At 51.3% G+C, this 22,396-nt stretch overlaps 1 protein-coding gene across 5 annotated transcripts; it reads left to right on the plus strand.

Moving 5' to 3' along the window:
* The first annotated feature begins 30 nt into the window (after positions 1-30).
* Positions 31-19,697, plus strand: Traf1 (TNF receptor associated factor 1). 5 transcript variants are annotated; one of them, XM_055600461.1, is made up of 11 exons: positions 31-296; positions 2,315-2,448; positions 3,232-3,335; positions 3,675-3,923; positions 5,111-5,204; positions 5,728-5,812; positions 14,770-14,841; positions 15,311-15,721; positions 16,194-16,371; positions 17,598-17,746; positions 18,859-19,697. In XM_055600461.1, exons 4-11 carry the CDS (start codon positions 3,824-3,826, stop codon positions 19,075-19,077), a joined length of 1,308 nt encoding a protein of 435 aa, XP_055456436.1. In that variant the 5' UTR covers positions 31-296; positions 2,315-2,448; positions 3,232-3,335; positions 3,675-3,823; the 3' UTR covers positions 19,078-19,697. The 5 variants fall into 5 exon arrangements, with proteins under 5 accessions (XP_055456436.1, XP_055456435.1, XP_055456437.1 ...); XM_055600460.1 differs by having other exon boundaries at positions 2,315-2,381; XM_055600462.1 differs by lacking the exon at positions 5,111-5,204 and having other exon boundaries at positions 2,315-2,381.
* The last annotated feature ends 2,699 nt before the right edge of the window (positions 19,698-22,396 follow it).

The raw sequence follows: 22,396 nt of genomic DNA on the forward strand, positions 1-22,396 counted from the left end.
TGTGTGTGTGTGTGTGTGTGTGTGTGTGTGTGTGTGTGTGTGTCTTAATTCGTTGTACTCAGTAGCTCACGTGTGGCACGCACGACAAGACTGCCTGTCGGCTAGTATTGGACCCCGGCACAGGCAACCTCCTGTCGGTTTCTTCTGGGGCGGAGCGCTCGCCCCGCCCCCGGCCGGCCTCGGGAGCCAGCCCAGCCCACCCAGTTCTCTTGGCTTCTGCCTGCCCCGAGGACTCTGCCGCCCGGTGCGAGCAGGCAGCGGCGCGCAGGTCCCGATTTGCGAGCATCTAGACGCAGGTTCGTGCTGCAGAACCCGCCAGGGTACTCAGCCCCCGGCCCTTCCTCTGGTCCCTTGCCACAGCAGCTCAGCTCGGAGCTCGTCCTGATGTGCCAGGCGGACAACCACCTGCCGAAGGAAAGGGGGCGGCCAGGCAAAGGGGTCATAGGCAGGCGACCCGACAGCATGCCCGGGCTATGGGCGGCATGTGCGCCATGGATCCCAAGCTGAACACTGTCACCGAGAGCTTCCAAGGGAAGTGGGGTGTGGCCCAGGTGCTCCCCCAAAGACTAGGAGGCCGGGTCACCGCTACTCAGAACGTAGAGATTCCTCATTCTGGGAGCCAGGGAGATGGGACCAAGGGGGGTGAAGGTGGGAAAGAGGTGAAAGAGACCCATGAAGACCCACAGCGGAGTAAAAATGAACTCTGAAAGGTGCCTGGGTGAGAGAAGGGAGGGGGTGTCATGGAAGGAAAGTTTAAGGGCTCTGCCTGCTTCTGATAGGACGGAAACTAGGGCAGGCCCAGAGCATTTGACAGCACGCCGGCCTTTAACAGCGTTGAGTAGATTCCCTGGCATTTCTGCAGCTGTATGGGACAGCCCTCTTTATTTTATTTTATTTTATTTTTTACTGCAGAGTGAGAAGAGAGAGTAGATCTAGAAGAGGGATTTGGGATAAGGGCCAAGCTCATTTTTAAAGCACAGATCTGGGCTCATTCCTTCCTGGTTTCCTAGCTGGGAGGTCTTGAGCAAGGCACCCAACTTATCTGTGCCTTGTGCCTTTCGGCCCAAAGACTGGAGGGAAATATCTTCGAGAGGTTAGAGAAAGTACTTAAAGCAAGGCTGAAGGTGTGGCTCAATAAGCACGGACTTGTGCAGACAGAGCCTTAGGTTTGATCCCAGTGCCCAGAAAAGCAAAGTACTTAACACACAGCACTAAACAGTAGTACCTGCTGTCTCACTCCACAGCCTAGTACAAGTACTTTGATGCTGAATGGACGAGGCTGGTGGTTGGGGGAATCAGTGCAGTGGAGGTGAGAATAGGACAGGAGAAAACTACCCAGAAGCCAAATGGAGCAACAAGGTTGGGTGCCTCCCTCGTGTCCCAACAGGAGAAGAAAGACACATGTGTGGGAGGGGGTAGAGGGGACTCTTGCTCAGGCTGGGGAAGGGGTTACAGAAATGCCTTTCTGAGGGAAGCAGGCTCAAGGTCATCAGCTGAGGGGGCTGGGCAGGAATCAGCTGAGAATGAAGGCTTTAGGGTAAGAGTGAGCTCTTTGCCGGTAGCCACCTGATGTTCTGGAATCATCCCAGAGACGGTGGGCAGTTGAGTTTATCTAGAATCAGATCGCAAGAGTCTGACCTGACCTGACCACCTGGGAGGCTCAAAGAAGCCGAGAGAAGCAAAAACACTGTGTTAATCATAATAGGCCATTTTAAACCTCTTTCCTTGTGAGGAACGAGTCGGGTACGGCCATCACCTGAGTAAATTACCGAAGTTTTTGGAACATGTCACTTGGGCCACGACCTCTGCCACACTTTCCCCTAGTGTGAGGGCTAGCTATCACGGTCAAGTTGAAGAAAGCCTCAACGAGAGGTTGTCTACATTGGCCTGTGGGCACATGGTGGGAGATTATCATATTGACTTAATTGGTGTGGGGACCCCCTGCCTGCTGTGGGTGGCACCATTCCCTAGGCAGCGGGTCCTGAACTGTGTAAGAGTGGAGAAACTGAGCACAAGCAAAGGAGCCAGCATCCACGAAGTTGTTTGCCTCTGTCCCTGACTGTGGCTGTGACTTGACTAGCTGTTTATCCCTTGACTCCCGACTTGGCATGACCTGGGAAGAGGGTCTCGGTGAGAAACAACCCCCCCCACGATAGACTTTAACCTGGAATTGCAAGCCAAATAAATTTCCTCTCATGTTGCTTTTTATCAGGGTGTTTTATCACAGCAAAGAAATGAAACTAGAGCACCCACCATCTCATTTGATCACCTTGACAACTGAGTAAAACAGACGTTTTTGTCCCCCATTTTACAGAGACAGAAACTGAGGCTCAGACACATTGAAGACCGTGTGGTGAGCTGGGCGTGGTGAGCTGGGCATGGTGAGTCAAGTGTGGTGGCCCAGGCCTTTAATCCCAGCACTTGGGAAGCAGAAGTGAACAGATCTCTGTGAGTTACTGCCAACCTGGTTTACAGAGCAAGTTCTAAGCCAGCCACGAGTGCACAGTGAGACCTTATTTCAATGTATATAAAGACCACGCAGTGAATCCAAGACCCCATTTCAGACCTGTCTGAGCTCAGAGTCTGTGGTCTGAAGGCAGTGTGTCCATCTACAAACCCTAGAGCAGTGCAGTTGGGTGGAAAGATATATAGAAGCCATCTTTGTCATTTGGCAATCTGAGACAACCCGGATGCTCCAACTCACACCTCAGGCTCCGAGACTTCACACACTGCCTTGTTCTTACCTCTCCTGTGGGGGAGCACGAAAGCCCTGGTTCTGCTCCCACTGCTCCCGTGTGTCCCCGAGCCTCACACCTTGCTTCATTGAGGGGTTGTGAGGACTGAGAATTCTGCCCAGCACACAGTGGCTGGCTGGAGGTGTGGTTTTCCTAACTAGCTCTTTGTGCACAGCTTGGCTGCTGAGAGCGGATCCCCAGGGACCTGGATTAGTCTAGTGCTGTGTTCTCAACAGAGAGGTGTCGGCTTGTGGCCAGAGGCACAGCCACCTATGACTTCCTGAGTGGGGCTTGGGAGGAGGAGGATGCTCAGCCTGAGGTGCAGAGGCCTTGGAGGGGAGGGGAAGGCCTTGTTCGTTCGTCACCATCATGACTGATGCACAGTGCCACAGGCAGGGAGGAGTCACCGGAGCCTTCCTGCTGCCTCTGGTTGCCTCGGTCATAGGGTCCTCAGTCATCAACCCTGCAGAGAACTTGTTGTAATCTGTTTTCTCAGAGATAGGGCCACAGTGTGAGAGAGTGACTTTTAGCCAAGGCCACCAGACCCAGAACTTGAATTTGGGACCTGCTTCTAGGACCTTGGGGATTCCCATCAGAAAGGTGAGCCCCACGGTCAGCACCCCACCCACGGTCCCAGAGAATTCTGCATGGCTCAGGGGGGGGGGGGGGTGGGGGAACGACAAGACAAGTGGCCAACCTTGGCCTTTCCACCAAGGTGCCCTTGGGGAGGAGATAGAGGAAGCCAGCCCCAGGCTGTGGTTCTCAGGCAGAGGAACCGTGACTCCGGAGAGTCAAGGCTGCTCTCTTCCTCTGACTCTGTCTCTTGCTCTTTCTCACTCTGAAAAATGTCTGGACACTCCTAAAGGTTTTTCAGCCTCTGTCCAGGGGATTTTTTTAACCACAAAGGGTAATTCCTACTCCATCCCTGCTGTGACCCAGCTATGACGTCGTACCACAGAAGCCAGAGAGGAGAAGATAAAGTCAACAGAATGGGTGGCCCGGGCTAGAACCCACCTCTCTCTACAGACTCCACAAGACTGGCCCTCTGGCCACCTGAAACCTCAAGATGGCCTCCAGCTCGGCCCCTGATGAGAACGAGTTTCAGTTTGGTTGCACCCCTGCTGCCTGCCAGGACCCGTCAGAGCCCAGAGCTCTGTGCTGCACAGCCTGTCTCTCTGAGAACCAGAGGTGAGGGGTCAAAGAGCCGGTGGGGAGGACTTCCAGGGAGGAAGCCCTGATGGGAGGTGGGACTGACGGGAGCTGGTGACTGTGGGGAGGTAGCTGCACCTCCCTGGGCCTCAATTTCCACACTCCTTTCTTCTGAGTGCTGACCCCCTGGCTGTGGGTAGATGGACCGGTAGCCACAGAAAGCTATAATTATGGTAAAACTTTAAGCACTTCTCAGCCACTTCTTTCTGTGTGGCCTGCTGTGACCGTTAGGTGTCTCCACGCCCCTATTTCTGGCCTGTGGAGTTGCCTTCTGCCTCACAAAATTGTTACAAGAGTCCATCAGTAATAGTCTCAAAGCTTCTTATAATAATGAGCCTAGGCCTCCTCAGCAAATGCCGAACTATGATAAAGCACTGTTTGGCAGAGATACAGGAGGGTATATATGTGTGCTTAATGCGTAAACAACTGCATCAGTAGCAGCATTACCACCTAGCAATTGTTAGGCACCTGCTGTGTGCCAAGTACCCTGTCCCTGTGTCCTCAGATCAGCATGCAGAAAGTCAATACAATTACTTCTCCATTGAATGGATGAGAACTGCAAAGGCTCCCAGAGAGATCAAGGAGCCTTGCCTCCTGTGGGTGTCCTGGTGGAGAGAGCCCCTAGACGACCTTGGGCCACTGGTCTGCTCTTTTCTTTGGGACCTTACAGCTAAAGAGTGTTGGGAAAATGAGCCAGGCTCCGTGGCTCACGCCTGTCATCCCAGCACTCAGGGAGGCAGAGGCAGGTGGATCTCTGTGAGTTTGAGGCCAGCCTGGTCTACAAAGCAAGTCCAGAACAGGCAAGGCTACACAAAGAAACTCTGTCTTGAAAAACCACAAAAAGAAAAAAAAAAAAAAAAGAGTGTGGGGAAACTGAATCAGTGAAATGAGAAGTTCACATTTGGTGACTAAGGGGAGCAGGCTGCAGGAACAGGGCGGGAGGCTGTGGCGGTGGAAAGGCCAGGTGGGGGCGGAGGCCACAGTGATTAGACTTCCTGGCCAGCTGACACTCTGCGCTCATAGAGGCCCCCATCCCCCACCCCACTGAGAACCTGGCAGAGGAATGAGCGGAAGTTGGGTGGAGAGTGCAGGCAGGGTCCCAGCCTGAGGTGCCTTCCCCACTCTGTGTTTCCCTCACTCCCCATGGCCTCCTTTTTCTCACATAGAAATGGGCTTGGTTGGCAGCACTCGCTATCAAGTCAGAACTACTTACACCATGTCTTGCACGACCCCCTGGTCCGAACCTGACACCCATTCCCGGTAAATACACTCTTAAGGTCTCTTCTTGTTCCAGTTGGCTAAGATCACCTGCCATAGCCAAATATTAAGAAACCAGGACCACGAACTAGCTACTGAGAAAAACAGTTGGAGTTCCGTGCCCATAATCCCTTACCTAAACCCTTGGGATTGGAAGTATTGGGAAAAATTCAGAATTTTTGCAAAATTGAAAAGGGAAGGTCGGTGCATGGGATCCTTCCAGTGGAGGCCTATAACCAGGCGCTCGCATGAGTATTTCTACAGTAGGACATCCAGAACCACACTTCAAGGATGAGGAAGGGACCATGGTCAAGGCAGGTGGGGCTGTAAAAGTGACTCACTGCAAGTTTCAGGACACAGCAGATTCCAGGGACCTGGAAGGCTTGGAATGAAGCTCCAGGACTGTGGTGTTACTGTAAGAGACAAGGTCTGGGCTTTGAAATCTGTCAGGAAGGTGGCAAGTGACCAATGGCAGGTGCCAGCAAGGTGCAGTGCCTTATCTGAAGACTTGTTCCTGTTTCCCCAGAGATGGTGAGGATAGGATCTGCCCTAAATGCAGCGCAAACAGCCTCCAGCCTGTGAATCCAGGAAGACTTCTGACTCAGGAGAAGGTATGTTAAAATAGACAGGCGGGCGGGGGTGGGGAGGGCTGTCCACCCATCTTTTGGAGACTGATGAGTTGGCTCCATCTGTGAGGGCCTGAGTTTCAGCACTAGAATCCATGTAATAAAGATCCATGTAATAAAGCTGTGTGTAATGATGCATGCCACCCCAGTGCGGGGAGGAGGGCACATGGACCCCTGGGGCTCGCTGGCCAGTCACAGAGTTTTCCCCGGCTAATCGGGACCTTGTGAAGGAAGAGAAGGGGGATGGAGACTGGTCCAAGGAGAGGTAGGTAGTCTCCCAGGTGGCCCCTGACAGGTGTGGGAGCATCCCTTTTTGGTCCTGAGGCTACCGTGAATTCACTTTATGAGCAAGGTAGAGACAGGTGTTCACAGTGATGGCAGCACATTACCCTAAGCCACCTGGCAGATTCTGATCCACTTAGAATTGACTAAGACTAGAACTGACTAGACTAGGGGGCCCACAAACTGGCTCCAGGACCAAATCCAGAGCATCCCCTGGTTTTATATACAGCCCACAGGATAAGAACAGTTTATATGTTTTGTTTTTTACATGAAAAGGGCTTTCTTTGTTTCACTAACTTGAAAGTAGAGACAGCAAAGATTCGGCCTTGTGTGAGAATCAACTCCTCCTACCCTCTCCTCCTTCCAGTCTGGGAAGAGCTCTTTAAAGGCAGCTGGATCAAGGCCAGCCCCTGAGAGAGCATGAGCTCCTATCTGGGCAGCTTTCTCCATCAGACACGCACGGATGTCCTTTTCATGTTCAGCAGGCAGCTGCTTTAGACAAATAGCTGCAGAGAGCCGTGCAGGACTGGCACCAACCATTACCTCATCTGCTTCTCCTGCAAATCTCTCCACATTCACCCCTTCCCGTCCTTTGTGTTTTTCCCGGGGACAAACAGTGTAGTGGGTGGTAATCTGAGGTACAGCAGAAGCTGAAGAGCGTCTTGGAGCGTACAGAAGTGGGCACTTCTTAATTTTTAAAGCATGAAACCACTGGTATGCAGGGCAGGACAGCTTGGTTAGCTGCACCAATATGTTCAGAGTCAACCTGAGACTTGACCAGACACAACAGAGAGAGGCCTGTCTGCTGGTTTATACGTTTTTAATCGATGGAGAAATTGTATTTAGGAACCATAAAGACTCTATAAAGTGCAAACTCTATGTCTGTAAATAAAGTTTTTTTAAAAAGATTTATTTATTATGTATACACAAGATCTCATTATGCACCAGATCTCCTTATAGGTGGCTGTGAGCTGTGGTTGCTGGGGATCGAACTCAGGACCTTTAGGAAGAACAGCCAGTGCTCTTAACCTCTGAGCAATCTCTCCAGCTCCTGTAAATAAAGTTTTATTAGTATCTAGCCATCCTCACGCTCACGTATTATATGTGGCTGCTTTCTCCCTGTGGTAGCAGAGTTGAGCACTTACAAAAAAAGCATCAAAACCCGAAACTACGTACTCTCTAGCCCTTTACTTGGGAGGTTCAGCCAGTTCCTGACACAGAGAGAAGACATTTTCAGCTCACCTCTTGGGTGAGCCAAGCTGTGCTTCCAGGTGTAAGAGGATTTTTGGAACAGGCCAGAGAGACATACTTATTCAACACGGCCTTGAATTCTGGTATCACACACACACACACACACACACACACACACACACACACACACGATGAAAGGACCTTTGTGGGGAGTCTGTGCAGCCCAGAGGTTTTCAGATCCTGCCAGCTCATGACAAAATAATGAAAGTGTGGAAATATATTCAGTTTTCTTCCTTTATACCTCTTTGTGAAATGACATGAAGGTAGATAGGAGGTTTTGGTAAATCTTTTACTAGATACAGAAAAAGGATGGCTATCTTTTTGTTACTCTCACAATTCAAATCCCAAACAAAACTTGTGTGGGTCCAAAAGTTCAACCTCGCAGGAGATGCCGCATAGAACCTGACCTCTTGGTTTACATGGGAGGAAGACGTACTAGGACTTTCAATGCCAGAGCTCCTCAGTGGCCAGGATTGCTGTTTGGTCACCCTCTGTGTCCCCACAGTGAGACAAATGAATGCTGTCTTCAGCCAAAGCTCTCTCTAGCAGTGAACGAGGCCCATAGATCCAGACCTTGGTGTACAGGGACGGGTTTATGTCCCTCAGGGTATGGTTGGAGGCGAAGTCCAGACCCTACTTCTGGCTTGGCAAAATGAAGATGCTAAGTTGGTTCTAGAAGGTTCTTCCCAGGATCTGTGACATCTGAGTCATAGGTCAACAGCTGCCAGGGCTCCAAAAGGGCTCCACACCTGTCCCCCTTCCTTTGCACCAGTCCCTGTCATTCAGAGAGTGAAGGGACTTCCTGCCCTACCCAGAGCTGACTGAAGGGCTTTCCCTTCTGTTTCTCGGAGCCCCCACACCATACAGCCCCACCTCTGATGGACTTTCAGAGAATAAGGACCAAGTTCATTTCCAGGGAGGAACTTCTGAACCTCCCTATCTGGCTGTCTCTGGACCAGCTACCACAAGGGAGCAGACGCAGATGCCCTCCCATGGGCCTCTGTGCCCCACAGGTACAGCAAGCACAAGGATGGGCTCTGTGCCTTTCAAGGCGTGTTCTGTTCTCTCCTCTTGGCAAAATTAAAACACCACTTATATAAATGTTAGGTAACATGGGCCAGAGATACTTTAATCTGACAGCTTTAGGTCTTTTCATCTTTATCAAGATAAAACCCAAGCAGAACACAGTACAAGCAGGAGGTTTGGATGGAAGGAGGGTCCAGAGCCTAGTCCTTCTGATTAACCTATTTTTTTCTCCTGCCTGAACTGAGGGACCGCCAGGGCTCAGCAAGGGCATATGTTGAAATTTGCTGCCTTAAGACAAACCAAGCAAGGGGCCGGAGAGATGCCTCAGTGGGCAAGAACGCTGACTGCGTGGCCACACCAGGGGCTCCTCTTACCCTGCCCCTGATGGGAACTTTGGGGGACTTTTGACCTAAGGAAAGTGACTAATACTAAGCCAGTCCTTTGCATGTGGTCACTCCCAAGTTTGTCGGCCTGTCCCAGGGTACTTAGGAGACAGAAGCTGGACAGACAAGCCAGGCTGGAGAGCAGATGAGTTCAGCCCAAGGTGCCCATCCCACAACCCCCCCACACCATCTGTTTATCAGCCTGTCCTCGTGAGTCCGTACTAGATCACTATCTCCATACAAAGGGCGCAGAATCATCTGATAGTTACCAACAGAGCAAGCAAGTATTAGAAGGTCAGCAGTGACGCAGTTAGAGAGGCCATTCTTGGCTGGAATGACCTTCCTGAACAAGCAATGCTGGGATAGGAGACAAACCAGGGGCTGGGAGCTGGGGAGGGGCTAGGCAGATAAAAGTGCCTGCTGTGTAAGCATGAGGGCACATGTTCAAATCCCCAACACCTGTGTTTAAAGAAAAAAAAAAAATAACTGGGCTTGGCCATGCATACATACAGTGCTGTGAGGCATGGAGACAGGAGGAGTGCTGGGACTTGTAGTCCATCAGCCATGTACTTGAGGTATGTGGGCTCCAGAGGTGGTCTCTCTCTCTCGCTCTCTCGCTCTCGCTCTGTATCTTATCTATCTATAGATACATGTCTAATCTATCTACCTATAGATATAGATAGATATGTATGTATACACACATACATATATTTATATTAACTATAATAATAGTTACATATTTTAATTATTTAATTTATTTAATTGTTAAATTTTTAATTAATTATAAAATTGCTGTCCTATTCTTTTTCACTTGTTTTGGGGTTTTGGTTTTTCAAGACAGAGTCTGTGTGTAGCGTTGGCTGTCATGGACTCACTTTGTAGACCAGGCTGGCCTCGGACTCACAGAGATCCACCTGCCTCTGCCTCCTGAGTGCTGGGATGACAGGTGTGCGCCACCACGATTGGCTGTCCTATTATTTCTTGGTGTCACGGCACTGGCAGAGTTATGTGCTCTGCGTCGTAGTTTCCATCTGCTGCACGAGCTAATACTAATACCTCTCACAGTTATTATAGAATATGAGGTAATATTTGTAAGCGCACCTATTGGTTACCTCTGTCAGTGTGACAACACACCACATGCTTAATGGTTTAACACGATACAAACTTACAGTCCGGCAGTGTTGAAGGCTAGAAGTCCTACCAGAGGGTGCCGGCCCCAGCGTGTTCCTCCAGAACTGCGGGCCTTCCCTCCACCTCCAAAGCCAACATCCCATCTCCTGTGGATGCCTGTCTCCTGTTCACAGGGACCCTGTGTTTCTTTGCACACTCGGATAGTGTAGGGTCCTCTTTCCACCTCAGGAGCCTGTGTGTCTACACGGTCTTTTAGTCTGTGTCACCCATGACTGCTCCCGCCAGGTTCCTATATCTGGGCCGATTTTCCACTTGAAGGGAAGAAAATGTTGTCTACGAAGCAGGGGTTGGAGAACAGCTTTGCCACGTGGTTTAGGTTAAGGTACCAAAATCTTCTTTGCTGTGGGCCTTGATGTAATACCTATTAGTAAATCGAGGGGACCACCAGGATGCTACTGGATTGCTAAGATTATAGGGGCAGACTGTCAGATTTAGGAATGTTAGGATGGGGAGTTCACACTGGTTAGCCCACATCGGCGAACAACACAGATACAGAGACTGGGGAGAGATGCCAGAGGGACATGATTAGTGTCTTCCCACACACTAGTCCCTAGGAACAGAGGGCCTACTGGCCTTCCTCAAAGGTAGCCTGCTTCCACTCAGTACAAACAACAGAAGTCAGCGTAGTGGACCGAACCCACTCTGAGGGTGGACAGGAGTTATTTTATGGTGCCACGAATTCCCTATTTTGAAAAGACATAACCCCAACCCAGGTGGTGAGAGCACACAGCTTCAATCCCAGCACTCGGGAGGCAAAGGCAGGTGGATCTCTGTGAGTTCAAGGCCAGCCTGATCTACAGAATGAGTCCAGGATAGCCAAGGATACATAGAGAAACCCTGTCTCAAAAAACCAAAAACAGTTTTAAAATAAGTAAACAGATAAATTTTGTGGTGGAGAGATGGCTCAGAGGTTAAACACACTGGCTACTCTTCCAGAGGACTCAGGTTCAATTTCCAGCACCCGACATGGTAGCTCTCAACTGTCTGTAACTCCAGTTTCAGGGGATCTGACACCCTCACATAGACACACATGCAATAAAAATAAATAAATCATTCAAAAGAAAAGACATAACTCTGGGTAGCAGGAGCCCACTACATATACACACTGGAAATTAGACTAGACTGCTTAAACTCCTGTCATTTGGGGGTTCTAGAAGAAGCCATGACATTATTGAGAGCCACAAATCAATCTTCTTCACTGGACCTCAGAGGGAAGAAAGTGATAGAAAAAAAAAACAAAACAGTTTCCTTTGCGGGGGGTGGGGGTCCTCAGAAAACAGAATCAAATGTTATTTCCTAGATCCTGGTTGTGTGTGTGTGTGTGTGTGTGTGTGTGTGTGTATGTGTGTGTGCGCACCCAGGTGCACATAGAGATCAGAAGAGGACATCAGACACCCTGCACTATTGCTCTCCACCTTGAGACTCAGAGCTGGCAGCCTGGCTGACCCTCAGAAGATCTCTTGAGTGCCCCCTGCCCCCACAGCAGGCTGTCTTACCCACAACTCCTGCTTACCCTCAGGTACATCCCACTGTGTGGGCAAAGTCTAAATTCCAGTGTTAGCTGTCCCACTTTCTTCTCCTTCCTTCTGAGGACTGTCAACTTTAAGCCGCAAAGAACGGGAACCATGGACCTGAAGAAGTCACAGGGCCCTAGAGGGTCCCAGGTCAGACATACCTGCCTCTGGTGTCCTTGGGCCACGCACCATCAGCAGTGACCTGTTGGGAGGCTTCCCTGAGGCAGATTGCCAAAGCCAGTGTGTCTCCCTGCCGAGGCCACCCTCTGCCTGCCCCCCCCCCCCCCCCGTTAAACATCTGTTTCCTATTCTTGTGTGGGAGCATCTTGTCCTGCTGCAGACGGCAGTAGTGCAGGTGGGTGGGGCTTTGCTAGGCTAGGCTCCACATCCCAAAACAATGAATGAATCCGCTTTTTTAAAAAGGGAACCCCTGTGGAGCTCCTGTCCCTTTCTGTTCTTTCTATCTCCCCCTTCTTCCATAAGGCTCCCTGCACTCTGCCCAAAGTTTGGCTATGAGTCTCAGCATCTGCTTTGATACCCTACTGGGTAGAGTCTTTCAGAGGCCCTCTGTGATAGGCTCTTGTCCTGTTCCCTGTTTTCTCCCTCTGCCGGTATCTATCCTGTTTGCCCTTCTGAATGAGAATTGAGCATCTTCCCTAGGGTCCTTCTTGTTGTTTAGCTTCTTTAGGACTATAGATTTTAGTATGTTTATCCTATATTATAGGTCTAATATCCACTTATAAGCGAGTCTATACCATGTGTGTCTTTCTGCTTCTGTGTTACCTCACTCAGGATGATTTTTTCTAGTTCCATCTATTTGCCTGCAAATTTCATGATCTCCTTGTTTTTAATTGCTGAATAGTATTCCATTGTGTAAATGTACCATAATTTTTGTGTCCATTCTTCAGTTGAGGGACATCTAGGTTGTTTCCAGATTCTGGCTATTCTGAGTAAAGCTGCTATGAACATGGTTGAGTAAATGCCCTTGTTGTATGGTTGAGCATCTTTTGGATATATGCCTAGGGGTGGTGTGGCTGGATCTTGAGGTAGCGCTATTCCTAATTGTCTGAGAAAGCGCCAGATTGATTTCCAAAGTGGTTGTACAAGTTTACAATCGCACCAGCAATGGAGGAGGTTCCCCTTTCTCCACATCCTCTCCAGCGTGTGTCATCCCTTGAGTTTTTGATCTTAGCCATTCTGATGGGTATAAGGTAGAATCTCAGAGTCATTTTGATTTGCATTTTCCAGTTGACTAAGGATGCTGAGCATTTCTTTAAGTGTTTCTCTGCCGTTTGATATTCCTGTGTTGAGAATTCTCTGTTTAGCTCTGTACCCCATTTTTTAATTGGATTACTTGGAAGAAGACCAACAGAGCCAAAAAATCTGGACTTAGGGGGTCCTGCAGAGACTGAGGAATCAACCAAGGACCATGCTTGGAGAGGACCTAGACCACCTGCTCAGATGTAGACCACAGGCAGCTCAGTCTCCATGTGGATACCCTAGTAAGGGGAGCAGAAGCTGTCTCTGACATGGACTCAGTGACTGACTCTCTGATCACCTCCACCTGGTGAAGTGGCCTAACTAGGCCACAGAGAAAGAGGATCCAGACACTCCTGATAAGACCTGATAGGCTAGGGTCAGATGGTAGTGGGGGGAGAACCTCCCATATCAGTGGACTAGGGGAGGGACATAGTGGAGGAGAAGACAAAGGAAGAGTGGGATGGGGAGGAGATGAGGGAGGGGCCTACAGCCAGGATACAAAGTGAATAAATTGTAATAAATAATAATAATAAAGAAAAAATTAAAAGCGAATCCTGTAGCCTTGTGTCTGCTCAGGCCTGATGCCCTCTGGCCTCCCCTCCTTTCATCCCTGTTGATTATTCTGTCAAAACAAGCTCTCAAAAAAAATCGAGCTATTATTTACATGTAGAAAAAAAAATGTGCTCATTTTAGGTGTACAGTTTGATTAAGTCCTGGTACAAAATCGGGTGAGTCCCCAATGCTGAGATGGCAAACGTTCTGTTCCACAAAGAGCTAGTCATTCCCTGCACACCCCTCCAACTCCCTCCAGCCCTTTCAGCTTCTCCCCCCACAAGGGGTCTTTTAACACCTAACTTCTTTTAACATAAAGTCCTTTTAACATAATGGCTTCAAGGTCTCTCTGTGTTATAGTGGATGTTAGCATTAATTCCATTTGGTGGCTGAATGTGGTTCTGTAGGGAACAGATAATTTTTGCGATACATTTTGTGACCCTGACTCTCCTCCAGCTGTCCCTAGATGGTTTCCTGGTTAGGGTTATTATGAATTAAGCTGCCGTGTGCATTCACACCCATCTCTGTGTAGACATGAGTTTCTGCTTCTCTTGAATAAATTCCTGGGAGCAGAACAGGTGAGTTGTCTTCAGGTCGATTATGAGTTGTAAGCAAGTGATTTGGGTAGGGGCTTGGCTTTTTGTGAAATACTTCCATAGGGCCGGAAATGTAGCCCAGTCGGTAGAATGCTAAGGTGGCACACAAGGCTCTGGGTTCAGTCCCATGTGACCTAATACACCAAGACTTGTGACATGCTCCTTCTTGGCACTCAGGAAACGGAGGCAGGGGAATCAGAAGTTCAAGGCTGGCTGGGTATGATGGTGCATGCCACCATTAGTCCCAGCACTTGGGAGAGGATTTGATGACAGAGGCAGGAGGATTTCTGTGAATTTAGGGCTAACGTGTTGTACATAGCAAGTTCCAAGCCAGCCAGGGCTATATAGTGAGGCCTGTAAATAATAATAATAACATTAATAATAACAGTAACAATAATAATAATAATAATAAATTACTTCCATAAGTTTCCCAAGGTGTCTATACTATTTTGCTTTTGTTGCCCTGTGTCGTCACTGGAACAGGTCCTTGTCACTCTTTATCTCAGCTGTCCTGACAAATGGAGAATGCCCTTTCATTGGGGTTATAGGCAGAGTCCACTTTCATGTAGCTCTTTGTACACTGTATCTGTTCAGCATTCTGAAACTGAAGAGTAAGGGCTAGCTCCAGAACTGTGAGGACTATGTCCCAACAGGACAAATCGCGCTGTTCCAAATGACAGCAGGGCTCTGGTCCTCTTTCTGGAGGACAGTTCTAGAAGAGCTGAGACTCCTAATGTGGAACAAGGCAGGCCAGGTAGAAGGAGCAGAGTAGGCCAAGTCATTTGCTTGGCCGGTTCTAGCCTTGTTGGCCCCTGTTGCCTTCAGTGAGCCCTTGGGGTGGCCTGGGGGCCCCTCCTGGCATCCAGCGACATGGTTATCATTTACAGGTTAACCCTCACCCTGACGTGGCAGAGGCCAGAGTCGAGTGTCCCTTTGCAGGCGTTGGCTGTTCCTTCAAGGTAAGGGACAGAATGCCAAAACTGTACATGGTCCCAGACCCTGTGCCTCTCCCTCTCCAAACCTTCCCAAAGCACCAAGCTCCTCCTCTGGGTGTCTCCTTTGCTAATGAGTTACCAAGCAACAAATCCCACCATTAAGTCATTGTTGCGTTATAGGACGAGCTTCTTAATGCCTCACCTCACCTAAGCCCTTGTGGTAGAATCACTCAAGTGTCCCCCCAACACACACCCCTCTCCATGGTCCTGAATTGTCATCCTGCTCAAGGGCAGGATGGGATGGTCACGCTAAAGCCTGGGATGCATTCTCCTTGTGAGCATAGCTAAGGACTATATTCCTGCACACGGCTTCACCCTGCCCCCACCCCATACAGAGAGCCTTTGACGGGATAATGGATCTGGCTTTGCTTGGTGACCTTTGAGGCCATGTCTCCACTTCGCTGTTCACTAACGACCCTCACTCTCTCGTCAGGGGAGCCCACAATCTTTGCAGGAGCATGAGGCCGCTTCCCAGGCCTCCCACCTCTACCTGCTGCTGGGGGTCCTGAAGAAGTGGAAGCCCTTGCCAGGCTCCAACCTGGGCTCCACGCCCATGGCGCTGGAGCGGAACCTGTCAGAGCTGCAGCTTCAGGCCGCCACGCAAGTGACAGGGGACCTGGAGGTAGACTGCTACCGGGCACCTTGCTGTGAGAGCCAGGAAGAGCAGGCCCTGCAGCAGCTCCTGAGGGAGAAGCTGTTGGCCCAGCTGGAGGAGAAGCTGCGCGTGTTTGAGAACATTGTTGCCGTCCTCAACAAGGAAGTGGAGGCTTCCCATCTGGCGCTGGCCGCCTCCTTCCACCAGAGCCAGTTGGACCGGGAGCACATCCTGAGCCTGGAGCAGAAGGTGAGGGAGATGGCCGTGTGTGTCTTCAGAGTCCAATCGGGGAGCCCCTATGCCACCCAGCCTTCTAGTCATTCACCCTTCTCAAAGCAGTGAGCTCCATCCAAGACTTGGGTAAAAGCCAACACCATGCCATCCAATGCTTTGGGTCTGCTTAGAGTTCACCAGGATCTCCGTCCATGGGCTCCCTCCCTGGCTTCTCATTCGGTTGCTGGGCAGAAGAACAGAGTTCTTCTCACAAAGCTGCATCTTCCCTGTATTGCTCCTGGCTGTGCCTTCTTGGTCCCACATGTGGTCTCCAGAGTGGATAGTCAGTGCTCACATCCTGACAGGCTGTTTTCTTTCGTGCCTTGATTGGCTCTTCAGAGCACGCTGGGCCATGATGGTCCTGCACGCTCTGCTCCAGCGCCCCTCTATCCCCAGCGCTCCTCCAAGCTGGGTGTTGGCACCTCTGGCTGACCAGCCTTCCCCACAGGTGGTGGAGTTGCAGCAGACCCTGTCCCAAAAAGACCAGGCCCTGGGCAAGCTTGAGCAGAGCCTGCGACTCGTGGAGGAGGCTTCCTTCGATGGCACCTTCCTGTGGAAGATCACCAATGTCACTAGGCGGTGCCGGGAGTCGGCATGTGGCAAGACTGTCAGCCTCTTCTCTCCAGGTAACTCCCCCCAGGCACAAAAAGTGGCAGGAGAGACAGGCCCCAGGGGACCTAGAAGACATGAAGCGAAAACAGCCATGCTGGGTCAGGCTGGGGCCCTTGCCAAATCCTCCCCAAAAGTCCACTGCACTCTGCAAAGAGGAATACAAGTCAGGTTCTTCTTGAGACTGTGGGCCTGGGAGCCTAAGTCTGACCGCCAGAGTGGAGCAGGTGGAGAAACTGTCCAGCCAGCCATCTGCATTAGGAGGCAGAGGACCAACAAGTCAGGCACCGTGGGAATACCATGGGCGTCAGTGAATGGGGTAGTTCTTCTTTGTTTCTGGGCCCCTTGCTCAGAACAATGATTTAACAGAATAGGGACTTGGCAACTGTAGTTATTCACTGACTGATAAAACACTCGTGTGTGTGTGTGTGTGTGTGTGTGTGTGTGTGTGTTTCTGTGTGTATAGAGAACATATATATAATATTTACATGCAGCTCTGGGTCTGTTCAAACCACATCACTTGCCAGGACGAGGCTATTCCTGGATGCGACCTCTGAGAGCCTTGGCAGGGGCTAGTTCTCAAGGCCTCACTTCACAGACAAATGAAGTGAAGGCAAGGAGATGGGATCCCCAGCAGGGGCTGATCAGAGCTGCACGGGGCTCTGCCTAGGAATGAGCCATCAGGGAGAGAGCCGCAGAGGGCCTTGGGCTTGGCCACCAGGAGTTGCAGCAGACCCTAGCCCAAAAATTGCCCCCTGGGGCCATCCCCAATGGTTTTTAGCAGAACCGAGAAGTGCCCTTCTCGCACCAGCCTCCAGGGAGAGCCCAACCTTTGGGCAACAGAGAAAATCAGTGCCATGATCTGGAAGGCCTGGGTCTTGACCCTAATTCTGACCCAGGATGTACGACAATGCCCAGCCACTTCCCCTTCCGGGGCTCAGTCTCCAGTTACTTGAGGGCTGGTGAAAATGGCAGGTTCCATGTGTAGCTGTGAGGCAAGAAGCATGGCATCCCAGGGAAGCGTTAAATGCCAGATGTCGAATCCATCAAGAAATCAGAAAGCCAGGTGCCAACCCCGAAGCTAGGCAAGCTTCGAGCATGCGGCCTTCCCAGACACTCTCCTAGAAGAGAGCTGAACCCCACACCCCAGTATCCTCGGGCGGCTGCCTGCTGCACCCCACTCCTCATCTGTACTGCTCAGCACTGCCCACCCACCCGTGCTAACACTGGCTTCGCCTTTCAGCTTTCTATACTGCCAAGTACGGTTACAAGCTGTGTCTGCGCTTGTACCTGAATGGGGACGGCTCAGGCAAGAAGACCCACCTGTCCCTGTTCATTGTGATCATGAGAGGGGAGTATGACGCTCTACTGCCCTGGCCGTTCCGGAACAAGGTACAGGCCCGGGAAAAGACTGGGTTGGGGAGGGCTTTGTAGCCTGGGTCCTGCTAGCTTTAGCCATGGCCTTGAGATCTGGGCAAGCTTCCTGTAATCAGTTTCCTTTCACAAGATGAAGCTGAGGGCAAATCCTGTAGCCAAGGCTCCCCCAGCCCTCTGAGCAGGAGCTGCAGTGTCTGAACCAGAGCACCCTTAGGGAGGGTGAAGACCCGGGTGCTGGGATGTCGAGAGCTCTTCCCGGGGATTTCGGTGCCAGCAAGCTTAAGAACATCTTGAGTAGGTGATGGGAAGCTGTGTTTGCTGGGGTGTGCTCAAGGGCTTGTGCCAGGGTAGAGTTTGTAGGTGATTTATCTTTCAGGGAGTTATGTGATCTGCTCCGGGTACAGCAGAAGCCCAGGGGAAGCCCCAGGGCATGGCAGAAGCCCTCCAGCAGAAGTCTGGTCTCTGCCTGGCCTGGGGAGGTCCCAGCCAGAGTTCCTGAGCCAGGAGGCACATGTGGGTGCTTGCATCCTGCCTCCTTGTCAGTGTGCCTTAGTCTCAGCAGCCAATGTTCGAGGCATCAGAATCCCCACTGCTGTTGGCCAAGGGAGATGGCCCAAAAGGTGAATCCAATTCCCCCAAACATCAAAAAGCAGGTACAGACCCGTGTCATCCCAGAACCAGGAAGAGGGAGACATGAGGACCCCCGGGGCTTGCTAACCAACCAGCATAACTTAACCAGTGAGCTCCACATCTAAGATAATAATAATTAAAAATAATAATAAAGATGGAGAGCAACTGAGGAAGACACCTGATGGTGACCTCTGATTTACACACTCATGCACGCATGCACATATGCGCACACACACTTTCCACTGCCTTCCTGCTGGACGGGCCAGTGAAGGACAAAGCCTGGAGCTGCTACCCTACCAGATGTTCCTTGCACCCCGTGGGCCCCTCCCCAGCGTGGATGTGAAGTGCTGGCTCTGTGGCCTCCTCTCTCTGTGAACTAAGGGTCAGAGGCACAGCCGCGTGCTGAGCACGGAGCCCTATGACCCTAAACACCGGGCTTCTGTGAGGACCAGTGCTGTTCTCTGAGGCCTGACTATCCACTGGCCTCTCCTGTGCAGGTCACCTTCATGGTCCTTGACCAGAACAACCGTGAGCATGCCATTGATGCCTTCCGGCCTGACCTGAGCTCGGCCTCCTTCCAGCGGCCACAGAGCGAGACCAACGTGGCCAGCGGCTGTCCGCTGTTCTTCCCCCTCAACAAGCTGCAGTCACTCAAACACGCCTACGTAAAAGATGATACAATGTTCCTCAAGTGTATTGTGGACACCAGTGCTTAGGGGTGGGGGATGGTCTCCTGAAGGCAATCAGCTCAGATGGGGGACCTAGCTAGACAGCCAGGCCCTGCCCTTGGCGCCCACAGTCCAGGACAAGAACGGGCTGAGTCTGGCATGACCTGAGTGCCACAGCACGTTGGCTGTGGCTGCTGTGAGATTGGAGGGACTTGAGCTATACAAACAGAGACAGCGTGGAGGAGAAGACAAAAGTGCTCTCTTCACACGGACCACACACCAGGAGACCAGCTCGCCAGGAGACCCGCACGCCAGCAGGCCAGCACACCAGCAGGTCCTGAATGTTGAGACCTTAGGTCAGGATGAGGAGAGACTGGCCTGAGGCATGGACATTGAGCCAAGGCTGTGGGGCACCCCTGCTAGGACATTCTCTGTAGGTCAGGGGGTAACCGGAGAAATGTCCCGTCTCTCTGTTGAGACTTAGAAGGAGGACCGAAGGGTAGGAGGGTCAGCTGCTAGTGTGAATTCACCTGTCCTGGACTGCGTTCCTATGGCAGCAGACATTTTAACAGGTAAACCTAGAAGCTGAACTGGGAAATGCTTGTGGTCAGGATTCAAAGACCTTTGATGTTTTGACAGATGAAACAAAAAAAAGCTTTGAATTCTAAGCCTCCTGTCCCTGGTGAGACTACACCCACAGAGGATTCTAGGGAAATACCCAGTATCCTCATCCCCTCCAATTCCCTACTCACCTAAACCTAGCAGCCCAGCTACCCACCAGACAGGAGCACACCCAAGTAAAGACCTTGCCATGCAAGTCTGGGGCTGACGTCCAACACACAGCACCTTCATGACAGCTCACAGGTTACCCAGACAAACGGGGACTACTGACTGCTAGGGACCATCATTCCTCCACCCGTGCATTTTCCTTCCTTCCTTTCTTTTTACTTCCTTCCTTCCTCCCTCCCTTCCTCCCTTCCTTCCTTCCTTCTTTCCTCCCTTCTTCCCTTCCTCTTTCCTTTTATTTTTTCCTTCCTTCTTCCCTTCCTCCTTTTCTCTTTTCTTTCCAACTTACCTTCCCCCTTCCTTTCTCCTCGTCCTCCTCCTTCTCCACTCCCCCATCCTCCTCTCTCCCTTTCTAGAAAAAGTCTCATGTAGCCCAGACTGGTTTCGAACTCACTATGTAGTCAAGGATGACACTGACTTCCTGATTCCCCTGCCTCTAGCTCCCAAGTACTGCGATCATAGGTGTTTGTCCCCCTGCCTGGTTACATGAGGTGCTGGGCACCACCACCAGAGCCTCCTGCATCATGGACAAGTACTCTGCTCAGCTACATACCTACACCTTTAATGGCGCACTTCTGGTGGGAGGAGGGTGCAGTCTTCACATGGTGCGAGAGGCACCATGCTTTCAGCAAAGCATTATGGACAGCCATGTATGCGTCGTCTGTGCTCAGACACCGCAGGGGAAATAGTGAGTCATGCAACCCACTCTCCTGAATCTCCTAGTTCACTGGGAGCAGCCAGCATGAGAGTAATGATCATGAAAAGTAGAATGATGGGAAAAGCATAGAATCCATTGGACAAACCAGGGAGGGCCTCATCGAGGCTTCAAACCAGCCTGATATATGTTAAAATGCAAGAGAGCTGGGTATGGAGGGAAAAAATGCCTTGAAGAAGTGGGATGTGTCTTGGGCTGGGTGACCAAAGGCTGGAGGGGAAGGCAGGAAGCTTAGACCAGCCAAATCATAGATAGGTCAACTGGCCGGAACACAGAAAACATCAAACGCCGAGCTGCTGCACACCTGCAGGGCCCTTGGCCTGTTAACAGAGGCTGAGACAGTGGTTTAAGCAGACAGACCATTTATCCTCCAAAGAAGCCCTGTGCTTATCTCTCCAAGGTCAGGGAGGCAAGCTACTGGCAATCCCATTTCACTGCATCCACACAGCCCTCCTCTGAAGTACTCGGGCTTGTGCCCATTTGCAGGTGGGAGAGCTAAGGCCAGAGCAACCGTGGCAGGGAAGCCAGCTTTCTTGCCTTCCACGAGGTTTCCGTCCGGTGACACCCCCAGCCACGACACGGTGACATCCTCACCAGAGCCCTTGGTAGGTGATGGATCCTTCACCCAACCTGCAGGATATTGCGAACCCCACAGTGGCCCAGGAAGCAGGGCAAGCAGTTGGCTCTGACCACATTTGCTCAGAGGCCACACCGCCAACGCACAATGATGAGCAGTGGGGACAACTGTGGACCTGTGCCTTTAACGTTGAGGTTCTATTTAGATGAGAAGCAGCTGTAGAAAAGCTATAAAAGTATCGCCAGGCAGAAAGAGGTGTCATCATGACCCCAGAGGCTTGAGGGCGCCCCTGGACATGTTTTAGTAGGTTTTCTTGTCCTGTGAAGACAGTGCTTCATAGGTGAAGGAACCAGAAGTCCTGTAATGTCTTCAGGGCAAACGGGCAACAGGCAGATCTCTGCGTCCAGAGTCCGAAGCTTACCGCTAGCTGCGGTATCCTCCCCGGGGATGTGGGTGAGTGGTAGGGGATCAAATGAGAACTGGTGTGCCTCCTGGAACAGCTGCCAGCCCCCCCTCCAGCCCCCTTCTCCAGTGGAGGCGCCTTTTGCTTGCAGCGCTCTGCCTTCGGAGGGAGGCTTCTTGGGCAGGATTTCCTAACAACCCTGTGCCAGGAGCTGGATTTCATTTGCCTCCACATCTGGGGCATGCGTGCTCACACATGTGTGCCTTTAAGCAGGGTGCAGGCACGTGGCACAGATGGGGTTGAGGGAGCACGGCAGAGGGAGCCGGCTACTGTAATCACCTGGGCCACAGGCATTCCTGCATTCCATTGGGTCCTTTCCTGGAGCCCTGCCTGTCTCAAGCTTCTTCCTCCCAGGGAAGTGCTAACATGACTCTGGCCAGAAGCCCCCAAAGAGCAGCATCAAGATCCAGAGTAGGCCAGGCCACCCACCAGCTGGTAGCTTTTACCCCCTCTCTGATGGGGGCTGAGGGGAGGTCACTGAGCCGTTTTCCCATCTAACTTACACCCTCAGCCATCCACAAGCCAATGGCGTAGTTGGATCCATTGCTCCAGGGACTGTACTCCTTCATGTATACGTGTGTGAAGGTGCTTGAAGGGGAACACATCATGCACAGGCATGCATATGTGGAGGCCAGAGATCAGCCTTGAGTGTCGATCTGCAGGTGTGATCACCTTATCTTTCCAGTTTGAGACCGGGTCTCTCACTGTAACCTGGGGCTCATTGATTGGGCCAGGCAGGCTAGTGACAAGGCCCAGGAACCCACCTGTCAATTCCTCCCTGATGTTAGGATCTCAAGCAAGCACCACCACTCCCAGCCTTTTAGGA

The sequence above is a fragment of the Psammomys obesus genome, unplaced genomic scaffold, assembly GCF_907164565.1.
Source record: "Psammomys obesus unplaced genomic scaffold, mPsaObe1.curated_primary_1811, whole genome shotgun sequence".
Lineage (NCBI taxonomy): Eukaryota > Metazoa > Chordata > Mammalia > Rodentia > Muridae > Psammomys > Psammomys obesus.

Bases quoted from the DNA above. Each gene is read 5' to 3' on its own strand.
- Traf1 (XM_055600461.1), top strand. From the start codon at position 3,824: ATGAGAACGAGTTTCAGTTTGGTTGCACCCCTGCTGCCTGCCAGGACC. The intron at 3,924-5,110 runs GTGAGGGGTCAA...TTTCTCACATAG, and splicing joins TGTCTCTCTGAGAACCAGAG to AAATGGGCTTGGTTGGCAGC. The intron at 5,205-5,727 runs GTAAATACACTC...CTGTTTCCCCAG, and splicing joins GAACCTGACACCCATTCCCG to AGATGGTGAGGATAGGATCT.